This window comes from Ornithodoros turicata, chromosome 4 (assembly GCF_037126465.1).
Source record: "Ornithodoros turicata isolate Travis chromosome 4, ASM3712646v1, whole genome shotgun sequence".
Lineage (NCBI taxonomy): Eukaryota > Metazoa > Arthropoda > Arachnida > Ixodida > Argasidae > Ornithodoros > Ornithodoros turicata.
In genome coordinates, this window is record NC_088204.1 from 45784542 (window position 1) to 45803767 (window position 19226).

The window sequence follows — 19226 nt, forward strand, 5'->3', positions numbered from 1 at the left end:
TGCCAGATGGGAATGCACTTACTTGCGCTGGTCGTTTGAAGGACATATAGATAATTTCTAATTTCTAGTTTTGTGATGCCTCTAAGGTGTTGTATGGTCAACAGTAGATATCGTTCAAAAGCAACAAGTAGAATTAGCTCCTCTAGGATTCTTAAGGTGTCTGCGGCAGCCATGGATCAAAGGCATTCAGAAGAGCGACTTAAGAGTTGTCGCATGACGACTGGGTTAGCAAGCTTATTACCACATTGTGAGTGACATTTGAACAAGAAAAGTGTGCTTCTGCTCAAGTGCATTTTGTGGGTACGTCGAGCGTGTGGAAAACTTTGCCGATGCGATGCAGATATGTTACAAAGTCACAGTTGCTATCTCTCTAATTTGCAAGGTCCTGCTCTCACAAGAAAAACCACCCACACTGAGCACCAAGCATCTTATCGTTTAGTGCTGCAGATCTGATTCAGATTAATTCGTCAGATTATTCAATTAAAATTCAAATTAAGACGTCTGATCAAAGTATGTGTGTCATTTTACTGAATAGCGTGAAAGGTCTTGATGTCTGCAGTTTCTTCCCCAGAAAAAATCCAATAACGAGGAGGAGACGGTATGATGCCACGTCACCGATGACTTTATAGGGGGAACTTGTTCTGGATCGCTGGTCAGTGGGGGTCAGCGCCCTCTCCCTCTGCCACCGTAAACCAGTTTTGTCAGTTCCCACAGAGAATTGAGGACAGAAGGAGTGGCCGAATAATGAACGAGCCAGGAGCAAGGCTTTTTCAGAACCCTGAACAGCCAAGTAGCAGACGACAGCTGAGCAGCAGACAACATTTGTCTAGACCAATCAGCGAGCGTGGCTTCTGTAGCGTCAGTGCGAGGTCCCAGGCAGATTACAGGCTGGTACTGCTCTCCACCGCCGTTGCGCACATTCGTTTTTTGCAGCGTACTTTAAATTCAATTTCTGCGATAATTTGGACTCTGTGGTGTGAATTTCATCTCATGGTGCATCTTACTGAACTACTTAACATTTGCAGGAAGAGAACAGGATGTTAAAAATGACTTCTGTGCTACTTTAAGGCATACTGCAGGTCCTAAGGTGCAAGTAGGAGGGGTACATACCAAGCATTGCACAAAACCATACACTTATAGACAACATACCAGAAAGGTCAATACTGAAAGTCGGTCATTATACAGCTCAGTCGGAGCTTTCTCGAATTTTTTGGTGTAACCCTTAGATACCACTGACACAGGCAACCCATTTCGGTCTTCAATTATTCTGACGAAAAACCAGCGTTTGAAACCATTTGTTCTTGCGAAAAACGGCACAAGAGAGGCGATATTTGTGCCACGTCCTTCTCTTCGGCTGTGGCCCCAGGAACGTCTCCGTATTAAGCAAAATTCTCCCATTAACTAATAAGTACATGAATTTCAGTACCTGCTGTTTCAGCACCTGTGTGAGCAATTTCTGCCACTTTTCTTTTCTTTTTCTTACCAATTCCCTTGTCCTGACATTGGCTGGTATTTCTTATTTTTTAATTTGCGAACTTTTGGTTTTCTTTCCCGTTCCAGAGCGTACATGCTTTTTCTCTCTCTCTCTCTTTCTTTTTCTTTTTTGTTGTCCCCACCTCTCTGTTCTCATGTGGCCACTTCATATATTATATAGAGATGTCAGCTCTTTTGTACCTGACAAAATGCAGACTAACTGCAAGAAAGCTTGTACGTTAATGAACAGTAGTTTCAGCGCTCCTATCTTTTTATCACTTCTGTTGACCGCACTTGACAAAGTTCCTACATTTTTTGATTGCATACAAATTAGATGAGATGAAAACTCGGAGGTTAGTTCAACACTGATTCAAGTGGGCATTGTTAATTTAGTATGTTGCATGCATTGTGTTACAACGTGATACAGTCATGCACCTACATTTCGATAGATTAAGTTCCATACAGGCGAGCTGCGCTACAGCTTTGGAGCGACGCGAGCGCCACGTTGTGGCGGGAGCGCGCATACATCTGCTGTCGCGGCGGCAATCCGTAGCTCTCTTCTGTTTCGCTGGCTCATTAGCTATGACATTCTCTGTTTGTCGAATTCTTCGTATGTTGTGCCATGGAAAACGAAAATCCTAATCTATGGTCGCTGTGAGGCAACTATTGCTGCACAACACACGATCGATACACGATGATATCCACGCCTCTTGTAACCTGTTTCTCGGAAAGCCACACGGGAAGGATAGGAGAGAACGTTAGATCATCAGTTCATTGAATTGAATAAGTTCATCTACGCCTAGAAATTTACAATGTACGTCACATTTTATTTCACGGTGAGGAGAGTGCAAACTTTTAGAGACGTGTTGCAACCAAGTGAAAAGTGAGTACCAACGAAGAGAACTGTCGTATGCAGTGTGTCAGTAGCAAGAAGAGCGATTTTGCAAATAGACCTTTTTATATATCCACGGCCTCTCCTGATGCATACTGCCAAGCACATCACGACATGGACGCGACTGACAGGGGGCATGCTACTTTTCATTTCGTTAGGTGGCTGGGCTACATACTTCTAAATCATTGTGAACTCTGGCTTGCTGAAGCATGTGCAAAAAAGGTGATATAATTCTCATTGACGAAATTTCCGGGGACACGTGCAGACATGGAATCAATGATCAACCTCCTCTCAATGAACGCCGTGTTAGTCATGCCACCCTTCTGAGTGGGGCACCTCAATTTAGTGAAGATAACATGGACCTGGCGTGCCATATATCACAAGTAATAATACGTATATGAATAAAAATACTTAAGTACACCTAAATATATGGAATACTCGAATTCTGATCACACTTGTGCCCTAGATGTGCGACATATTCCACATGTGTTCCATGCTGATGAATTTGCTTAGCCTTGTGCCAAAGCAATATTTTTGTTCAGTATATTTTAGTGTAGGGAATAGGAATTGTTAATATGACAGACGCGCAATTCGCGACTCCAATGAACTATAGGGGGAGTCCCGAAATTCCAAGATGGAGGACGAGTGCAGGTCTCCCGAGCCATAGCCTCCTATATACTCAAGCGTTTGCCGGGAGGAATGCACCTCCACCCGATTGGACATTGTGTATGACGTCATGCTCAAACCTCATTGGAGAAAATCTCTGGCAGCGTCGTCTGCTGCATGGTCTGCTGTCTGTCTATCTCCACGTTCAGCTTGTTTGTGTGATTGATGTGTAAACCACGTTTCAGGATTGTGTCGAATTTTTCGAGTGTAGGAACGGGGAAAAAGGTGCTCAACTCGCAAAAGTCATGCAGGATTGGGAGTCACTGTTTCGCTGCGATGGGTGTAACACAAGAGGAAGGAACCTCTGGTGGACGAGTGAAGTTGCGGGTCACAACAGCATACAAGACATAATGTTGACCCACACTGTTTTCAGCTGTCACCCAACGAAAATGCAAGGATTGCAGGTATGGTGTGCTGCAGTGACAGAGTGAATTTCATATTCTAAAACAACATGTACATAGGGTCTGACCATTCAGCCGATGCCACCCTGTCCATCAACAATTAATTCGTGCGAATAACGATAATTTATTGTGGAGACGGTGGAGAATAATGGGTGTTTATTCCTGTACCCTTTTTGAGTGCACACTGTTGAGTCGCATGTGTATAATATACACATGTGATGTAAACTTCATATCAAAGAAATAGTAAGGTGTGGGAGGCTGAAGAATAGTTATATAATAAAGTTTTACAGTTTTGATTGCAAGCAACGTGCTGGGCAAAGGCCAAATGTGGCTGGACAAAATTACCAACGATGCCCAAACCTGTCAGTAGCATCCCATTTCACCCCGAAGTGTGGGGTTCAAAGATAGCACCCAATCCTTGCCCCCCAAATGCAGGAAAATTTTTAATTTCCTGAGGAAAGCGTTAACACCAATCTGTCACTGCAATCCTTGCATTTTCGTTGGATGACAGCTGAAAACAGTGCTGTTCCCACACCTTCACTCGTGCACCAGCGCTTCCTTCCTCTCGTGTTACACCCATCGAAGCGAAGCAGTGACTCCCAATCCTGCATGACTTTTGCGAGTTGTGCACCTTTTTCCCCGTTCCTACACTAAAAAAATTTGACACAATCCTGAAACAACGTGGTTCACACACCAATCACATAAACAAGCGGGACGTGGAGCTAGACAGACAGTGGACCATGCAGCAGACGATGCTGCCGGCGATTTTCTCCAATGAGGTTTGAGCATGACGTCATACACAATGTCCAATCGGGTGGAGGTGCATTCCTCTCGGCAAACGCTTGTCCTATACACTGATCATGCCTGCCCACTGAGCGCGAAACACGCGCGGAGGGGCCGTTCACTTTGGTGGCGCCAGTTTCTCAGGATCGTAATGGTCATACCGATGGGTGTGCTCGCTGGAGAGCGGCGCTTGCTGTTACGTGATGTAATGCGTGGGTGCTTTGTCATCTACTACTCCGCGTTGAAATGTGTGCCACTTATGTCTCTCGCCTAAAAATCGTTGTTTTTAGGTAACCGCGCAAGAATGTCTAAAGGTGCTGTCATTAGATATGGGTTTCTGATGCACGGCATTGCCTGCCACACGTGCAATTATGTCTGTAACCTCTCGGAATATTCTGATTACATTTGTGTGCTTCTCCCAGTCCGAAAGACACCCGAAAACGTTTGGGATGGCCGGTGACCAGTCGTGACAAAGCAGACATAACGGGGACACAGGTAGCACAAAACAAACTTTTGTTTTAAAGTAAAGTATGCTACGACAACATGTGAAGTAAACGTGAAATTGATATGATGGAGTTAAGGACGTGGGAGATGTTGTGGGATGGGGATAACTACATATCTGATGTCCCTTGGCCCAAACTATGGCTCATATTTGTTTGTCTGTTTGCGTGGAGTCCGACCACAATCTCGCATGCCTCGTATGTCATCTACTTTCTACATATGCAGATGACGGACCTTTTTCGGGTGTTCGGCTACTGAATCACATCTAATCTCAGTCTCTCAGTCGTTTTTGCTTTTGGCGCAGAGTTTCGCGTGAGGGACAGTCGTCTCTGCGCAAGGCATAGCACGCACTGTAAAAGCTTACAGGCACTGTGCCGGAGGCCACGCCCTGTCTGTTCCGCGGATTAACGCACACGGACGTGGAATAACGCGCCAATGCACTAGAGACATGAGCAATTGGCACGATGGATACTCCCACAAAGTAGGCGAAGGGCCCAGCTACTGTCACACGTCCAGACTTTGGAAGCAATGCCATAGTCACAGAAGTTTCCTTCGCTCTGGCTGTGCTGAGAGCCCAGACAGGGTGCGTACGGGTGACCGTGGGTGGAACACCCAAGTCATGGTTTTCCCAGCATCCCACATATACACTTACATGTCTGTACAAGCCACAAAAATAAACAGTTCTAAGGGCAAGTTGGAAAAGTTTCATGAAGCAATATAAACAATTCAAAAGAAGAGAGAAAAAAAAGCCACAACGCAACTGTGTTGGTGGTCTGTTTCTGTTGTGTCGTCGAATATATTCTGTATCGTCGTTTTCTGGGCAACGGTAACGAGGAAGACGATGCTGGAGCGCGTGGTTGTTGTGTTCTGTTTTTCAAGGGAATAAAGACGCACACAGTCGTCTTTGAACGTGTCCTGCATGGTTATTGACTGTACTTGGGCTGAATACAACAGTGGCGACCGAGCATGGGATACTGATGTTCGGAGACGGAGAGACTTCAGCACTGAGTACAGGAGATTCCATACAAGCAACGGAAACACGCAGTCTCAGAATGAGTTACCAACTGCCGACGTTCGAAGACGAGAAAGATAAGTGGAACGCTTATCTGGTTCGAGTAGAGGCCTACTTTGAGGGAAATAATGTGACAGGTGAGTCACAGAAGAGAGCGTTGCTAGTGTCTGCGTTAGGCACACGGGCTATTGAAGTTTTGAGCGGAAGAGTAGCACCTAGGAAGCCGAACACGCTTTCGTATAGCGAGGTGGTGAACGCTCTGGACGCCTACTACGATCCGACGCCGAATGAAATTTCGGAAAGCTTCAAGTTTTTCAACCGTTCTCAGTTGGAGGGAGAGCCCATTCAGACATTTCTTGTTGAGATCAGAAGGCTTGCAGATAATTGCAATTTCTCGACAATGCTGGATCGGATGCTCCGAGACAGGATAGTCTGTGGAGTTAGATCGAAGAACGTTCAAAAGCAGCTTCTAGCTCATAAGGACCTCACACTGCAACAGGCAGAAGCAATTGCATTTGCAGCTGAGGCAGCGGATAATGACGCAAAGAACTTGTCGCGAGAACAGCCACCTGATGGACTGCATAGGCTTAAAGGCAAAAGAGACGCCGGCTCAAGCAAGAAGTTGGGCAAAGCAAGGGAATGTAGACGTTGCGGTAGCTCGGATCATTCCGAAGATAACTGCAAATTTCGTGACGCCACGTGCTATAAGTGTGGTAAGGAAGGCCACTTAGCAAAGAAATGCAGGTCCCGACAGAGACAGCGTGGAAAAAAGCCGCAGAGGGGTAAAGGAAGGACTCTGGCAGTAACTGGTGAGGTACCCGAAGATACCGAGAATTCCACAGACAGTCTGACGTCACAGATATGGACGCTTAAAGTCCAGTGCGAGGAAGGTTTAGTGGAAGCGGTAAGGCGAAAGTTCAGCTGGGAAGGAGTTGAATTGATCATGGAAATAGACACAGGTTCACCGGTTTGCGTTGTTCCAAGAGGAGTGTACGAGAAACATTCTCAGTTTTGGCCACGGATTCAGAAAGCCCGGGTTAAGCTTAGTTGCTACCTTGGAAAACTGCCAGTCCTAGGAGAGATACCAATGAAGATCTCATACCGTGGAGAAACAGTGGAGGCGGCAGTGACAGTATTAGACTGCGAGGGCCCAAGCTTGTGCGGCAGAGATCTCATTCAGAAGCTAAATCTACAAGGGATTCCTGTTTTAAGTCTCTCAGGATTGAGAGAGAGTACAAGTCAGCAGTCTCAAGGGTTACAAGCGTTGCTGCGAGAGTTCGGAGACTTGTTTACACCGGGTCTGGGACTGATACAGGGACCCCCTGCGCATCTTTACCTGAAGAAAGGTGCAGTGCCTAAGTTCTGCAAGGCGAGACCATTGCCATACGCGCTGCGTAATAAAGTATCAACACAGTTGGACAGGCTTGTAGAAGCAGGGGTTATATCACCAGTAACGCATTCAGATTGGGCCACACCCGTCGTCCCGGTATTGAAGGAGGATGGCAGCGTTCGCTTGTGTGGAGACTTTAAAGTGACGCTGAACCCCGTCTGCGCCGTCGAGAAGTACCCACTACCTGTGCTCGAGGACTTGTTCGCGTCGCTCAACGGAGGACAGTTTTTCACGACTTTAGATCTCCGTGACGCGTACAATCAAATTCCGCTGGATGAAGAATCGCGGAAATTGACAGTCATAAACACTCATCGTGGACTCTACTGCTTCAACAGATTGCCCTTCGGAGTTTCATCGGCACCGGCAATATTTCAGGGGACCATAGAACGCATTCTTCAAGGCATCCCAGGAGTACAAGCGTACCTAGATGACGTCCTTCTCGCAGAGAGGGGACACGACGACAAGGTCCTCGAAGCGGTCCTACAACGGTTCTGGGAACATGGCGTGAAGCTAAACAAGCAAAAATGCTGCTTTAAGAGGACGTCGGTGGAGTACCTCGGACACCGTATAGATGGAGAGGGGATTCACCCCATGGAGAAGAATCTTCAGGCCATCAAAGATGCGCCTCCTCCGAAGAACATCAGCGAGTTACGTTCCTTTCTAGGAATGTTAACCTTTTACAGTAGATTCCTGCCAAACATGACCACCATGTTAGCACCACTCTACCACCTATTGGAAAAGAAAGTGACATGGCATTGGGGACATGAGCAAGGCGAAGCGTTCAATAGAGCGAAGACGGCGTTGGTGAATGCCAAGGTGTTGACGCATTTCGATCCGACCAAGGAGCTTCTTCTGGAATGCGATGCTTCATCTTACGGATTGGGAGCGGTACTCTTTCACAGAGTGCATGGAAGTGACAGACCAATCGGATTCCGCTCTAGAACGCTAACATCAGCTGAGAAGAATTACTCTCAATTGGAGCGCGAAGCGCTGGCGCTAGTCTTCGGAGTCAAGCGCTTTCGGGATTACTTGCTTGGTAGGGAGTTTACATTGGTCACTGACCACCAACCCTTGGTAGGTTTGCTTCGATCGGATCGTCCAACACCGGTCATGGCAGCAGCACGCATCCAACGCTGGTCACTGCTCTTAAGCGCGGACCCCATAACAAGCGACACGCGACGCGCTGCAGAATTTGTCGCTGTCGCGTCTGGTCATGGCACGACTTCCTGGTCCATTTGAGCAGCGACATTTCGTCACCGAGAAATGATGTTTTTGGAGAAGCAATGCTTATTTTATTCGAGCTAAGTTGTATATTGCCATAAATATACCAAAAATAGTATTTCATTCGTCAAAACGAGGAGAAATTGTAATGAAGTTGCTATGTAATATTCGCCGCAACGCAGTGGCGCTGCGGTTGAAGTACCCAACGCCCCGCCCACTTCTTCGTCTGCTAGTTTTGTTGGTTGCCCTCTCCACCCTCTCCCTTGCCCACGCGTTCAGTTCTTGTTTCACGCCGCCAAATCTAGCTGGTTTTGTCAAACAACAGGCAACGAACTCAGCGACATGCTACAAATATCTACTGGGAGTAGATGCAGAAATATTGAGCCGCGACAAAGCTTTTTTGACGCTCGTGTGGCGGCAGTGACGTCGATTTTGTCGCTTCTCGCGTGGATCTGCCGCGTGTCGCTTGTTATGGGATTCGGGCTTTAGGCGGGTATCACTACAAGCTGGAGTACAGACCCAGCAAGACCTTACTCACTGCAGATGCACTTAGTCGACTTCCCCTATACATGAAGGAAGACGATGACTCACAGAACGAGTTGCCGGAGTATGTTCTAGCATTAGAACATCTGGACAAAGGACCAGTCAGTCAAACTGAACTGCAAGCTACCACTGCTGCGGATCCTCAACTGAGCCAGATAAAGAAGTACATCTTGGATGGTTGGCCCCACGAGACGCATCAAGGAACAGCAGCAATGAAAGCGCTGGCAAGATCGCGGTTCTGGTGGCCAGGCCTCGATAAGGATATCGAGCGCATCACACAGACGTGCCAATCGTGCATTCAAGCTGCACCAATGCCAAGGACACGTGAACCAGTCGATTGGCCAACAACTGGTGAGAACTGGTCTAGAATTCATCTGGATTACGCCGGGCCAGTGCAAGGCAGGATGATCCTAGTAATCGTGGATTCACACAGCAAGTGGATTGAAGCCATTCCATTACGACATGCAACGTCGGAATCTACGGTCACAAGCTTGCGTGCAGTATTCAGCCGTTTTGGCATTCCACGGACTCTGGTCACCGATAACGGTACACCATTCACGAGCAAAGAGTTCGCTGAATTCGTGCGCAGGAATTGCATAACACATTTACGGTCTGCACCGTTTCACCCGCAATCAAATGGCTTGGCAGAACGGGCTGTGCGCACCATCAAGGATGCATTGAAGAAGGCTGGAGGTAGTGACCTCGACATCACTCTAGCACGTATTTTGTTCAGCTATAGAAGAACACCGAGAAGCTCGGGAAAATCACCATCAGAGCTCCTGCTCGGGTATCAACTACGTTCTCGACTGGATCTCAGTTTTCCTCCCAGCAGCGTTGCAGTACCTGAAGGCAAGAATGAGTTCTCTCTTGGGGACAGCGTGTTTGCCCGTAACTATGGCACCGGAGACACGTGGGTGCCGGGTATCGTGAAATCGACCTCTGGAGCTAGAATGGTGACTGTGCAGACGCCTTCAGAAACGGTTCGTCGACATGCTGACCAGCTACGCAGCAGACACCCAATAAACGACGAAGATGCCGCACATCAACCAGATCCAGGACCACTGGAACAGCAAGCCGGAAGCAAGGATGGAGGCCAACGACATTGCCCGTCCGTACCAAATGGTGAAGAGCGAACTGTTCAAAGTGCATTGCCAGTGCGTCGATCAAGTAGAGTATGCAAGCCAGTTGAACGTTATGGTTATTAAGTTAGTTTGAGTGTAAAGGGTTTTCTTAAGAGGGTGGAAATGTTGTGTCGTCGAATATATTCTGTATCGTCGTTTTCTGGGCAACGGTAACGAGGAAGACGATGCTGGAGCGCATGGTTGTTGTGTTCTGTTTTTCAAGGGAATAACGACGCACACAGTCGTCTTTGAACGTGTCCTGCATGGTTATTGACTGTACTTGGGCTGAGTTACAACAGTTTCAGAGTTCACATAGCTTCAGCGGCCTTGGTGGAAAGCCGTAGAGAATTCTTCACACCCGAATGTGCAGTAAGCTGCAATTTCTGATGAGTGATACGGTGCTTTATTATCATACACCAGGAGTGAAGTTATTTGATGGCTTTGACATGCTACAGCTGAGTGCAGTCCAAAACCTCGAAACATTTATGTCAAGACTGGCCTACACGCGTAATAGGGAACCGCAAACACGCTTGAAAGCACAGCACAGCTGTGGTGGCTCGGAAAGGCCTCTAAACCACCCTAGCGCGGCTGCCCTTCCGTCTGAGTTACTGACGAAGTTGTCGCAGCTCTGCTTTATGAAGGAGTCCGTGTATCCTGAGAAACTGGCGCCCCCCACGTAGTGCGGTGAACGGCCGTTTCGCGCTCGAGCATAGGGACTGCGCTGTCGGCAGAATTGTTAATCTGTTTCAGTTTTTAATATGCACAGATTGACGTGCTTCATGACAAAGGAATTAATTTTGTCTTCTGGTCATCTCATACTGTGCCAGTTAAACTCAGAGAAGTAGACAAAGAAGTTTACGTCGTCGGAGTGTGTTTACAAACGTTAGTCGAGCGAACGAAGGAGGCAATTTTAGAATCGAAGAAGGCAAAGCAGGATTAGTTACGTAGTGACTTAGCATGTGTTATGGAATGTGGATTAGTAGTCTGCAAGGTAGGTGATACCATTTTTGAGTTTCTCCTCCGATAGCCCCGTAGTATGTGAGTGCTGCAAATGAACAACAGCTCCGTTGGAAGTGTAGTGTCTCTAGGCGAACTTTGAGGCACAAGAAATCATAAAAAATTGTGATGAACAAGTTAACGTACACATGGGCATTTGCAAGAACTCAAGAGAACACGTCTTTGTTTCGTTTGGTGATGACAAAACGTGCTCATATGACGTGACGTTTGCAGAACTCTGTGACTGCATGTCAAAGGCATACGTGAACGATACATATTTTGAAAACCCGTGGCACACACGCGTATATCTGACACCGTGTCTTCACTGAACACCATACATGTGCAATTATTGAACATGCCATATGCTGTGCGGCGAAAATCTGAGCGCTGCAAACATGCTCTGGCACAGTAAAGTATTCTCTTTCTGCACTGCTCTTGGTAGTCACGTACTTGGTTGATGCTTTTATCTTTGCGAGTCATTCGTTGATACGTGTTGTGCGACACCAGACAGAAGCTTTCTCTCTCAGAGAACACCCATAGTGGATGCTTGTCTAGGCCGCATTAGTACGGTGATATTATTGTTTACTTTGCATGAGGTCTGAAAATGCATACATGTCAGCAAGACAAAGAAATGCCGGTTCCTTGTTCTATATTCCGATGATTAATATTAAGGTGAAACCATGGCGACACAGTTGATCACGAAAGTCTGCGATGGGTCAACACATATGAGAATGCTGTTCCGTTCTCCTTGATTAGGAAATGATGAAAAGAAAGCGTGGCGTATTTCCAACATGCTGAGAAGAAATTCGTACTGCAACATTCTTGTTTTCGATTTCGGTACATTCTTTGTTGCCGGCATTCTGTCCATAAGCAAGAGAAGCTTGTACCGCTGTACTGCTTACGTGCCCCGACGCAATCTTGAACCTGCACTCGCAGCTTTTCTAAATTGCCACCAGGTGGCTACGGCTTCGCTGGAGTGGCGAATATGCGGAACACTGCATTATATAGATTTTTCCATTTCATGCACTGCCAGTATCGGTAGCTCATGTAGTAGCGTGTAGGCTTTTGCTGAGCACCCCAGGTGCCCGAAATTGTTCGCAGCCCTATACCTGGCTACACGTGCAGCATGCAGCTAGCCATGTTGCAAACCCCCCTTACGTGTAAATTTCCCAATTATTATTAGTGTGTCAACTCATGCAAGCCCAGAAAAAATCAGCATAGAAGATTTCAACCATACCTAAGCGCAAACACAACACACTCGCCTCGTCACTCCACAGCATGACTATGCGCGTGCTTTCCGCGAGGTGCGCTGTAGCACAATAGCTAGTGGCGCCTCTAGCGAAGCACAGGTCCTATACCAAATCATGCACCAAGTAGCGAGGTCATTAAGGTTCATTTGTAATAATTCCACATCACAGTTGTTCTTCATTTTACGGTACACAATGCAATCATCCACAGGGATGTGTAGTATTTAACTACGTACTTGTACGAGGGGCGTTTAAGTCAAACCGGGACTTCTCATTTTTTGCAAAAGTAAAATGAACTTAGAGGCGAGAAATCAGTTTTATTTCTCAACGTAATCTCCAGCTGCACTAATGCACTTGTCCCAGCGTTTCACGAGGGCTGGATGCCAGCAGCGTGGAAATCCTTACCGGCACATAGCAGCCATGATCGGACCGCATTCTTGACCTCGTCGTCGCAGCAGAAGTGGCAGCGCCCAAGGAACGCCTTCAGTGGACCGAAGAGATGGAAATGGCTGGGGACGAGGTCTGGACTGTAAGGGGGATGTGGCAGCAACTCCCAGCCAAGTTCCTGTAAGGTGCCTGTTGTGAGATGTGCAGTATGCGGGCGTGCATTGTCCTGTAGGAGGAGGACTCCTCTGGTGATGAGGCCCGGCTTTCCGAAACTGGAGATGTTCATGAATGATAGTGTTCAACGTTCCCACAGAAAGGTCCGTCTTTCGGTCCGTCTTTCGTCTCGGAACCATTTGCACCACTCAAACGCTTTGCTGTGGCTAAGTGTATCGTGGCCATACTGAGCCTGAAGTCTTCTGTGAATTTCAGATTACTTTACGCCTTCATTCACGAGAAACTTCATGACAATTCGCTGTTCGATGAGCGCGCTCACCCTGTTGTCGGCCATCTTGTCCTGCACGTGTCTTCTGTTTTGCACAAACTTTGGACCACCATGTGGTGAACGTGGAGGCCTGTTGCATGTGAAAATGACGAAAAAAAAGTAGCGCGAGCCATTTGTACACTTAGGAGAGAGAAGGTCCCGGTTTGACTTGAACACCCCTCGTAGTTAAAATACTCCCAGGAAGTTAAGAAGTAGTTAGAAACTACTTGGAAAAAGGGTAGCTACAACTACTAGTTAAACTATTTTTTGTAGTTAACTACAGTAGTTAGGTTACAGCTGGCTACAACTACTTCGCTTTTTTTTTCACTTAGCCTTTCATGTCCTTCATGGCATTCTTTCTTTGTGCTTATTTGCAACAACTCTGAGAACTCTGAGAATTTTTTCATCTTGCGCATCACACGCATGCACAAAATATCAACACTGTGCATCTGATGCAGGCAGCAAAAATCATTCAGCATTGTCATTCGGAGGAGAGATTTCCATAATGCACTGCAGTGCTCAACGCAGGTGCACAGAGACACATGCTTTCCCTGGCACAAGAGTGTGAAGTGCGTGGGACGAGAAGAGGTTTCGACAGAGTTAGAACAGTAGTATCCAACGTGTTGTAACAGAACTGTCTGCTTTTGGAGCATTGGTCAAACAGGTTGAGTTAGACTGGTTAGACATGTAATGGGTACATTACATTGATATGGGTAAAAGCGCTAAAAGAGGAAAGGACGAACCACAAACACTGAGTGTCAACGTTGTTTGGGGTGCTCGGTGTTTGTGGTTCGTCCTTTCCTCTTTTAGCACTTTTGCTCATGTCAGTGATGCACCAACATGCCCAAAAAGGCAGTTTGAAATGGAGACATTCATTGTCAGATGTGCGTACAGACACAGCACATTCAGAAAGCTTATGCCCCCTTGGTCATCAGTATTGTATGGAGGGATACGTACTATGCTATGGTTGTTCTGAGTGTGGGAGCTCACTGTCATCTCGCTCCCCATGCACCCAACACCGGTCATCCCGGTGAAGTGCGATTCCTATGCCTAAGGGATCATAGATGTACTAACGACACACACAAAATATTGGAGTAGCTACAAACGTAGTTAAACAACTTCATCCTAGTAGTTGCAAAGGAGTTGTAACTAGTGCAACTGTGATGTAGTTACACTAGTTGTTAAACTACAATTTGATGCAGTAGTTATAGTTAAAGAAGTACTAAAAAAGTAGTTTCAGCACTGCATATAGACAAATAGAAGAGGAAAGTTTATCCGGAAGGTTGTTAATGTAGATGAGAAAAAAAAGTGGACCAATGACTGAATCTTGAGGAACGCTGGAAAGCATAGATGTTAGATCAGATATGTTACCATTTACAGACACTTACTGTGAGCAGTTAGTGAAAATGAGTGGATCCGGGCTAAAATGTTATTGTCTGTTCCCAGGTTATGCATTTGATGGAGCAAAAGAGAGAGAGATACCTTATCCAAAGTTTTGAAAAAGTCTATGATTATGCAGTCAGTACGTGATCCACGGTCAAGTGCAAGATGTAGATCGTGAACGAAAGAAACCAGCTGTGATTCGCAGGTGAAATGTTCCTTAAAGCCATATGTGGAAAAAAAGGGAATAAAATTCAAGGTGTTCATGAAGGTGCGAGCAAATAATGTGTTTGAGTATTTTATGAGGAATGCTTGTTAAAGATATTGGTCGACAGCTGCTGGCACAGTGCTTGACTCTGGATTTAGAGAGTGGAACCACTTTGCCTACCTTCCAATCAGACTAAATGACCCTCATGAAGTGACAAAAAAAGAAACACGAGAATGATTGATGAATACATGACGGTACCTTTTAATAACTTTGTCTTAATATCATCAAAACCAGTGCTCGGAGATAAAGTACGTGAAATGATTACGTTATCAATCCCATTGTATGAAAACGTACTGGATCCATAGTAGCAAACGAATGACAAGTTACAACAGGAAAGAGCTACTTGACCTTTGGTAGGAAATGAGCCACGAAAGACATAATTGAATACATTAGGGCACTGAGTTGGGTCAATCATAACATCATCTGCCACCAATAAGGGGACCTGGGGACTATCCTTGACTTTGCTGACCAAGAGCGAGGGAGGCTCTGCCTCCATATGGTGCGCCAATAGGAGGACTCAGGACGCGGAACGCTGTGGCCTCTGCTCTTGTCTAACAGATGGCGCACCGGTACCGCTCGGCTCGGGATATATGACCTGCTGTCGTCTGCTGCTTCCGGTAGAGCTACGACCTTGAAGCCTCTGCTCTCTGAAGCCTCTGCTGATGCTTCATGGATGTGTCATCACGAAATTTTTGGCCAGTTAAACGTTTTGCTCCGCTCTTATGCGTGAACATTATCTCAGCTTCTGAAAAAGGAAAGAAAGGTTGCTGCTTTTGTTCTACTCCTCGCACTGAAATAAATAATTTAAAATAATTGTACTGTGTGTTTCTTTTTTTTTCTTCTTTCTGTAAGTAGTTATGCAAGTATGTAAAAAGGAAAGAAATGTTGCTGCTTGTTCTACTCCTCGCACTGAAATAAATCATTTAAAATAATTGTACTCTTTATGTGTCTTTTTCTTTCTTTTTGTAAGTAGTTACGGAAGTATGTAAAAAGGAAAGAAATGTTGCTGCTTGTTCTACTCCTCACACTGAACTAAATCCTTTGAAATAATTATACTCTGTGTTTCTTTTTTTTCCCCCTTTTTATAAGTAGTTACGGAAGAAAATAATTGTACTTTGTGTGTCTTTTTTTTTCTTGTTAGTAGTTACGGAAGAAAATAATTGTACTGTGTGTGTCTCTCTTTTTTTCCTTTTGTAAGTAGTTATGGAAGAAACTAATTGTACGGTGTGTGGGTGTTTCCTATTTGTAAGGGTTCCGGGACATTTGATCGAACGTCGTTTGGTCGAAAGCCGTTTGATTGAACGCGGGACATTTGGGCGAAAGGCATTTGATCGAACACCGTTTGATCGAGACGGCAGCGGTCATTTGATTTATTTTTTTATTCGTTCGCTTGAAACGTTGATGAAACAAAAGAGAAGAAAACAACAAAAGAAAGCTTCAGTTCTAAATGCTGTTATCCAAGGAATATTTCACTCTATGTAATCTGCTTGCCCATAAACACATTCCTCATCCTAATCCACTTTTTCGCATCCAGAATGCGATCCGATGGTGTGCCTTTTTTTTTTTTTTGCTATTTATTTGCATTAAGAGCTGAAACTGCGTTTGCATGAGCTTTGAAAGTAAAGTAAGACGTTTAGCTCCACTCTCATGTCCTCGTGGCTGATACTGCCTCAGCGCATTGCTAAAAGTACGCCCAAACATTTCATTTGCCAAAATGCTCCGCAACCCGGGACAATTTATTCCTACGCCCACGCTAACGTGAGACATGTTGTTCGCTGCATCTTTCTAACCTATCTGCAGGAAATATGCAGAAGGTATCAGTGCCTTGGAGAATTGCTTCTTAATCTTGTCACGTTGTCTGCGTCGTCTCAGAACACAAAGACAATCATACAGACTTTCCCAAATTGGAGTTCTCATTTCGCTCCTCGCTTCCAAGACTGAAGCGACGAGGGTGGTGATGCCCTCGTTCGCACATTGTGCTGTTTTCTAGAAGAGCGGAAATCCCTGAACACACGAGATGACCGACCTGTAGCCTCTAACCGTGACACCCTTCCCCGCTGGAGGCTACAATGTGGAACTCGAGAGAAGCTCACAAATATGGGAGGATGAGATATGTGTATTTAAGTGTATTTTAAATATAAATACGCCTAAAACTGTATTTAAATATTATATATAGATATATTTTTCTTGCCTGTATTTAAATACGTATTCTAAATACAATGTATTTAAATGCTGCCCATCCCTCGTGTTCTGTTTCATGAGCTATCCACAATGCCGCTCCTGTATTTTTGGAAGCATGGAACCCCGCCGAACCATTATTTCTGCCCTCTGCAACCAGGGGCCATAGGCTAAGCCCAGTGCTTATGCATTATTTCCGGAACCCGATGCAGAGTAGCCTGTGGCACTGACTGTTGTCTGAGTGACCCAATCCTGTTTTCTTTCAACAATACTTAAAGTAAAATCAGTTCAAGCAACGATAATTAAGTACCATTTAGCTATTTTAGTTGTTTTGACGACTGAGTGAACAATGCGAGCCTCTCTTTCCACTTCTTACGTTGGAAGTAAGAGAAACTCCGGACGCAGGATTATTTTTTTCGGAACCCGCCGCTGCTGCGTGAATTTTTCCCCCCTTGTGTCTGCTTCTGATTCAAGTGGACTTTGTTTCATCCCTTTTTTATGTAAATGAAGTCGTATTTATAAGATTAGTGTTGTCATACATATCTTGAAATTTTGTTTACCCTGCACGATCCGACGCTTAGAAAGAAACGAGGCACATCTGCAGTATTGGGTATTGCCACATGAAAGATCTTTTTCGTACTGTCGAACGATAGCGTCCTCACCATTCTGGGACGAAAAGTTACTAAGCTACGCTAATTAAACTTTGTGTTGTTTTGTATCAGAGTGTCTACCAACCTTGGAAAACAGGGAATTGTCAGGGAATGTTGATGTGACTGGAAAAGTCAGGGGATTGTCAGGGAATTTTGCCAACTGTGCTGACTGGTGGTTGAGCGGTGATGCAGCAGCAACGTTACCATGAGTATCTGTTCGCCAATAGGGCAAGCTCTGAGGGAGAAAAGTAGAGTAGCCTCAGTAATACGTAATAAATGATCTGTTTTATAAGGGATCTGCATCAAAACATAGGAGCAGGCTCCGAGTTCCCTTTTTGTTTTTGTCAGGGAATTCGCTTGAAATAGTCAGTGAAAACCTGGAAAAGTCAGGGAATTTGAAGGCTGCAATTTGGTAGACACCCTGTGTATATATGTGTGTGCGTGTTTCCCTGTGTGCACATTCCGAAATTTTCTGGAAAAGTAACTGCGCGCGACAGCCATGTGGTAATGACCTGTCGCAAAGTCCATCCTCTTGTCTATAATCCTAAAGATATTTTGGTTACTTTACCGAGAAGCAACAGCTTCAAGAAGCAGTACAAGGTTCGATTTTAAAAATGTTCTTATGACCACATATGCTTATTATCCTCTGACAAGACGCAATAAAAAGCGCTTCGGTCCATGTCTCACGGCCAAAGATCTCTAAATAAGCAGTTGACATCAGAGTTGAAATCAGAAAAATTAAAAGAAAACACTTTGTTTTCTGAGTTTGTTTCCAACAATATACGTTCAAGCAAAAATGCTTACCGGTTGGAATGGGCCGAATTTGGAAAAAGTTCGATGTATAATGCGCACCGCAATGCTGCTACAAGTTTACTGCCACCAGCATACACAATAAAAGAAGGCAGTGTATCATTCATGGATATGCTTTATATGAAACACACCGATGCAACAGAGTCGGTGTCATAGTATACTTCAGTCTTCTCTCCGCTTTCCATTTCGTGTCCCTTCTCAATCACCCCAAGTGCGAAGTTCAAGAACATGAAAAACCCGATTAAAAAACAAATGGGTCCAGTGCGTTTTCAAAACTGAGCAGCGTTTTATATTCTTTGTTGGTGAGTCCAGTTCAACCAGATCTCACACACTTTTAACCTTTTATGAAGTCCATCGTCCTTTCGCCGGTTTTGTCAACTAACCGTAAGAGATTTGTGAAAAACTCACAGCACACCCTTGAAGACCCTACTACGGCACCGTCCTGAAAAGGAACTCTGCAGGAAAATATTTCCGCGTATTACGGGCACCGTTAGATAACGCGCAGGACTTCTTTTGAGCACTTTTTTTTACTGTATTACGCGCGCGTTATACACCGGAAAATACAGTATATTTTTTCCTTCTTTCTTTTTATCTTACGCCGTAGTTCTTCGTATGCTGACGACTTCCTTCGTACTTAGTTTCCTTGTGCACAATGGTCAACGTCGGCATGTAGTCTAGACAGTAGGTTCCTAAAGGGGTAAGACCGTTTAGGAACCTTCCTTCATTGCTCTCTTTTTCTTTCACCCATTTCTATACTGTCTGGACTACATGCCGACATTGACCATTGTGCACAAGGAAATGAATGTCTTTGGTGTCTTCTCCGGAG

The 19226-nt window shown here is 45.3% G+C and overlaps 2 protein-coding genes across 3 annotated transcripts in view; both read left to right on the forward strand.

Annotated features, from left to right (window-relative positions):
- Nucleotides 1-19226, forward strand: part of LOC135391489 (DNA polymerase delta subunit 2-like) — a 113008-nt gene that overhangs the window by 42724 nt on the left and 51058 nt on the right. The gene's annotated exons all lie outside the window — the stretch shown is intronic.
- Nucleotides 5769-10092, forward strand: LOC135390496 (uncharacterized). The gene is made up of 4 exons (XM_064620197.1): nt 5769-7092; nt 8179-8268; nt 8829-8878; nt 9737-10092. Exons 1-4 carry the CDS (start codon nt 5769-5771, stop codon nt 10085-10087), a joined length of 1815 nt encoding a protein of 604 aa, XP_064476267.1. The 3' UTR covers nt 10088-10092.

What these genes read in the sequence shown, in the direction of transcription:
- LOC135390496 (XM_064620197.1), top strand. Translation starts at nt 5,769, where the DNA reads ATGAGTTACCAACTGCCGACGTTCGAAGACGAGAAAGATAAGTGGAAC. An exon ending in AGGTGCAGTGCCTAAGTTCT is followed by an intron (nt 7,093 to 8,178) that starts GCAAGGCGAGAC and finishes CATTGGTCACTG; the next exon opens with ACCACCAACCCTTGGTAGGT. An exon ending in ACGCTGGTCACTGCTCTTAA is followed by an intron (nt 8,269 to 8,828) that starts GCGCGGACCCCA and finishes TTCGGGCTTTAG; the next exon opens with GCGGGTATCACTACAAGCTG.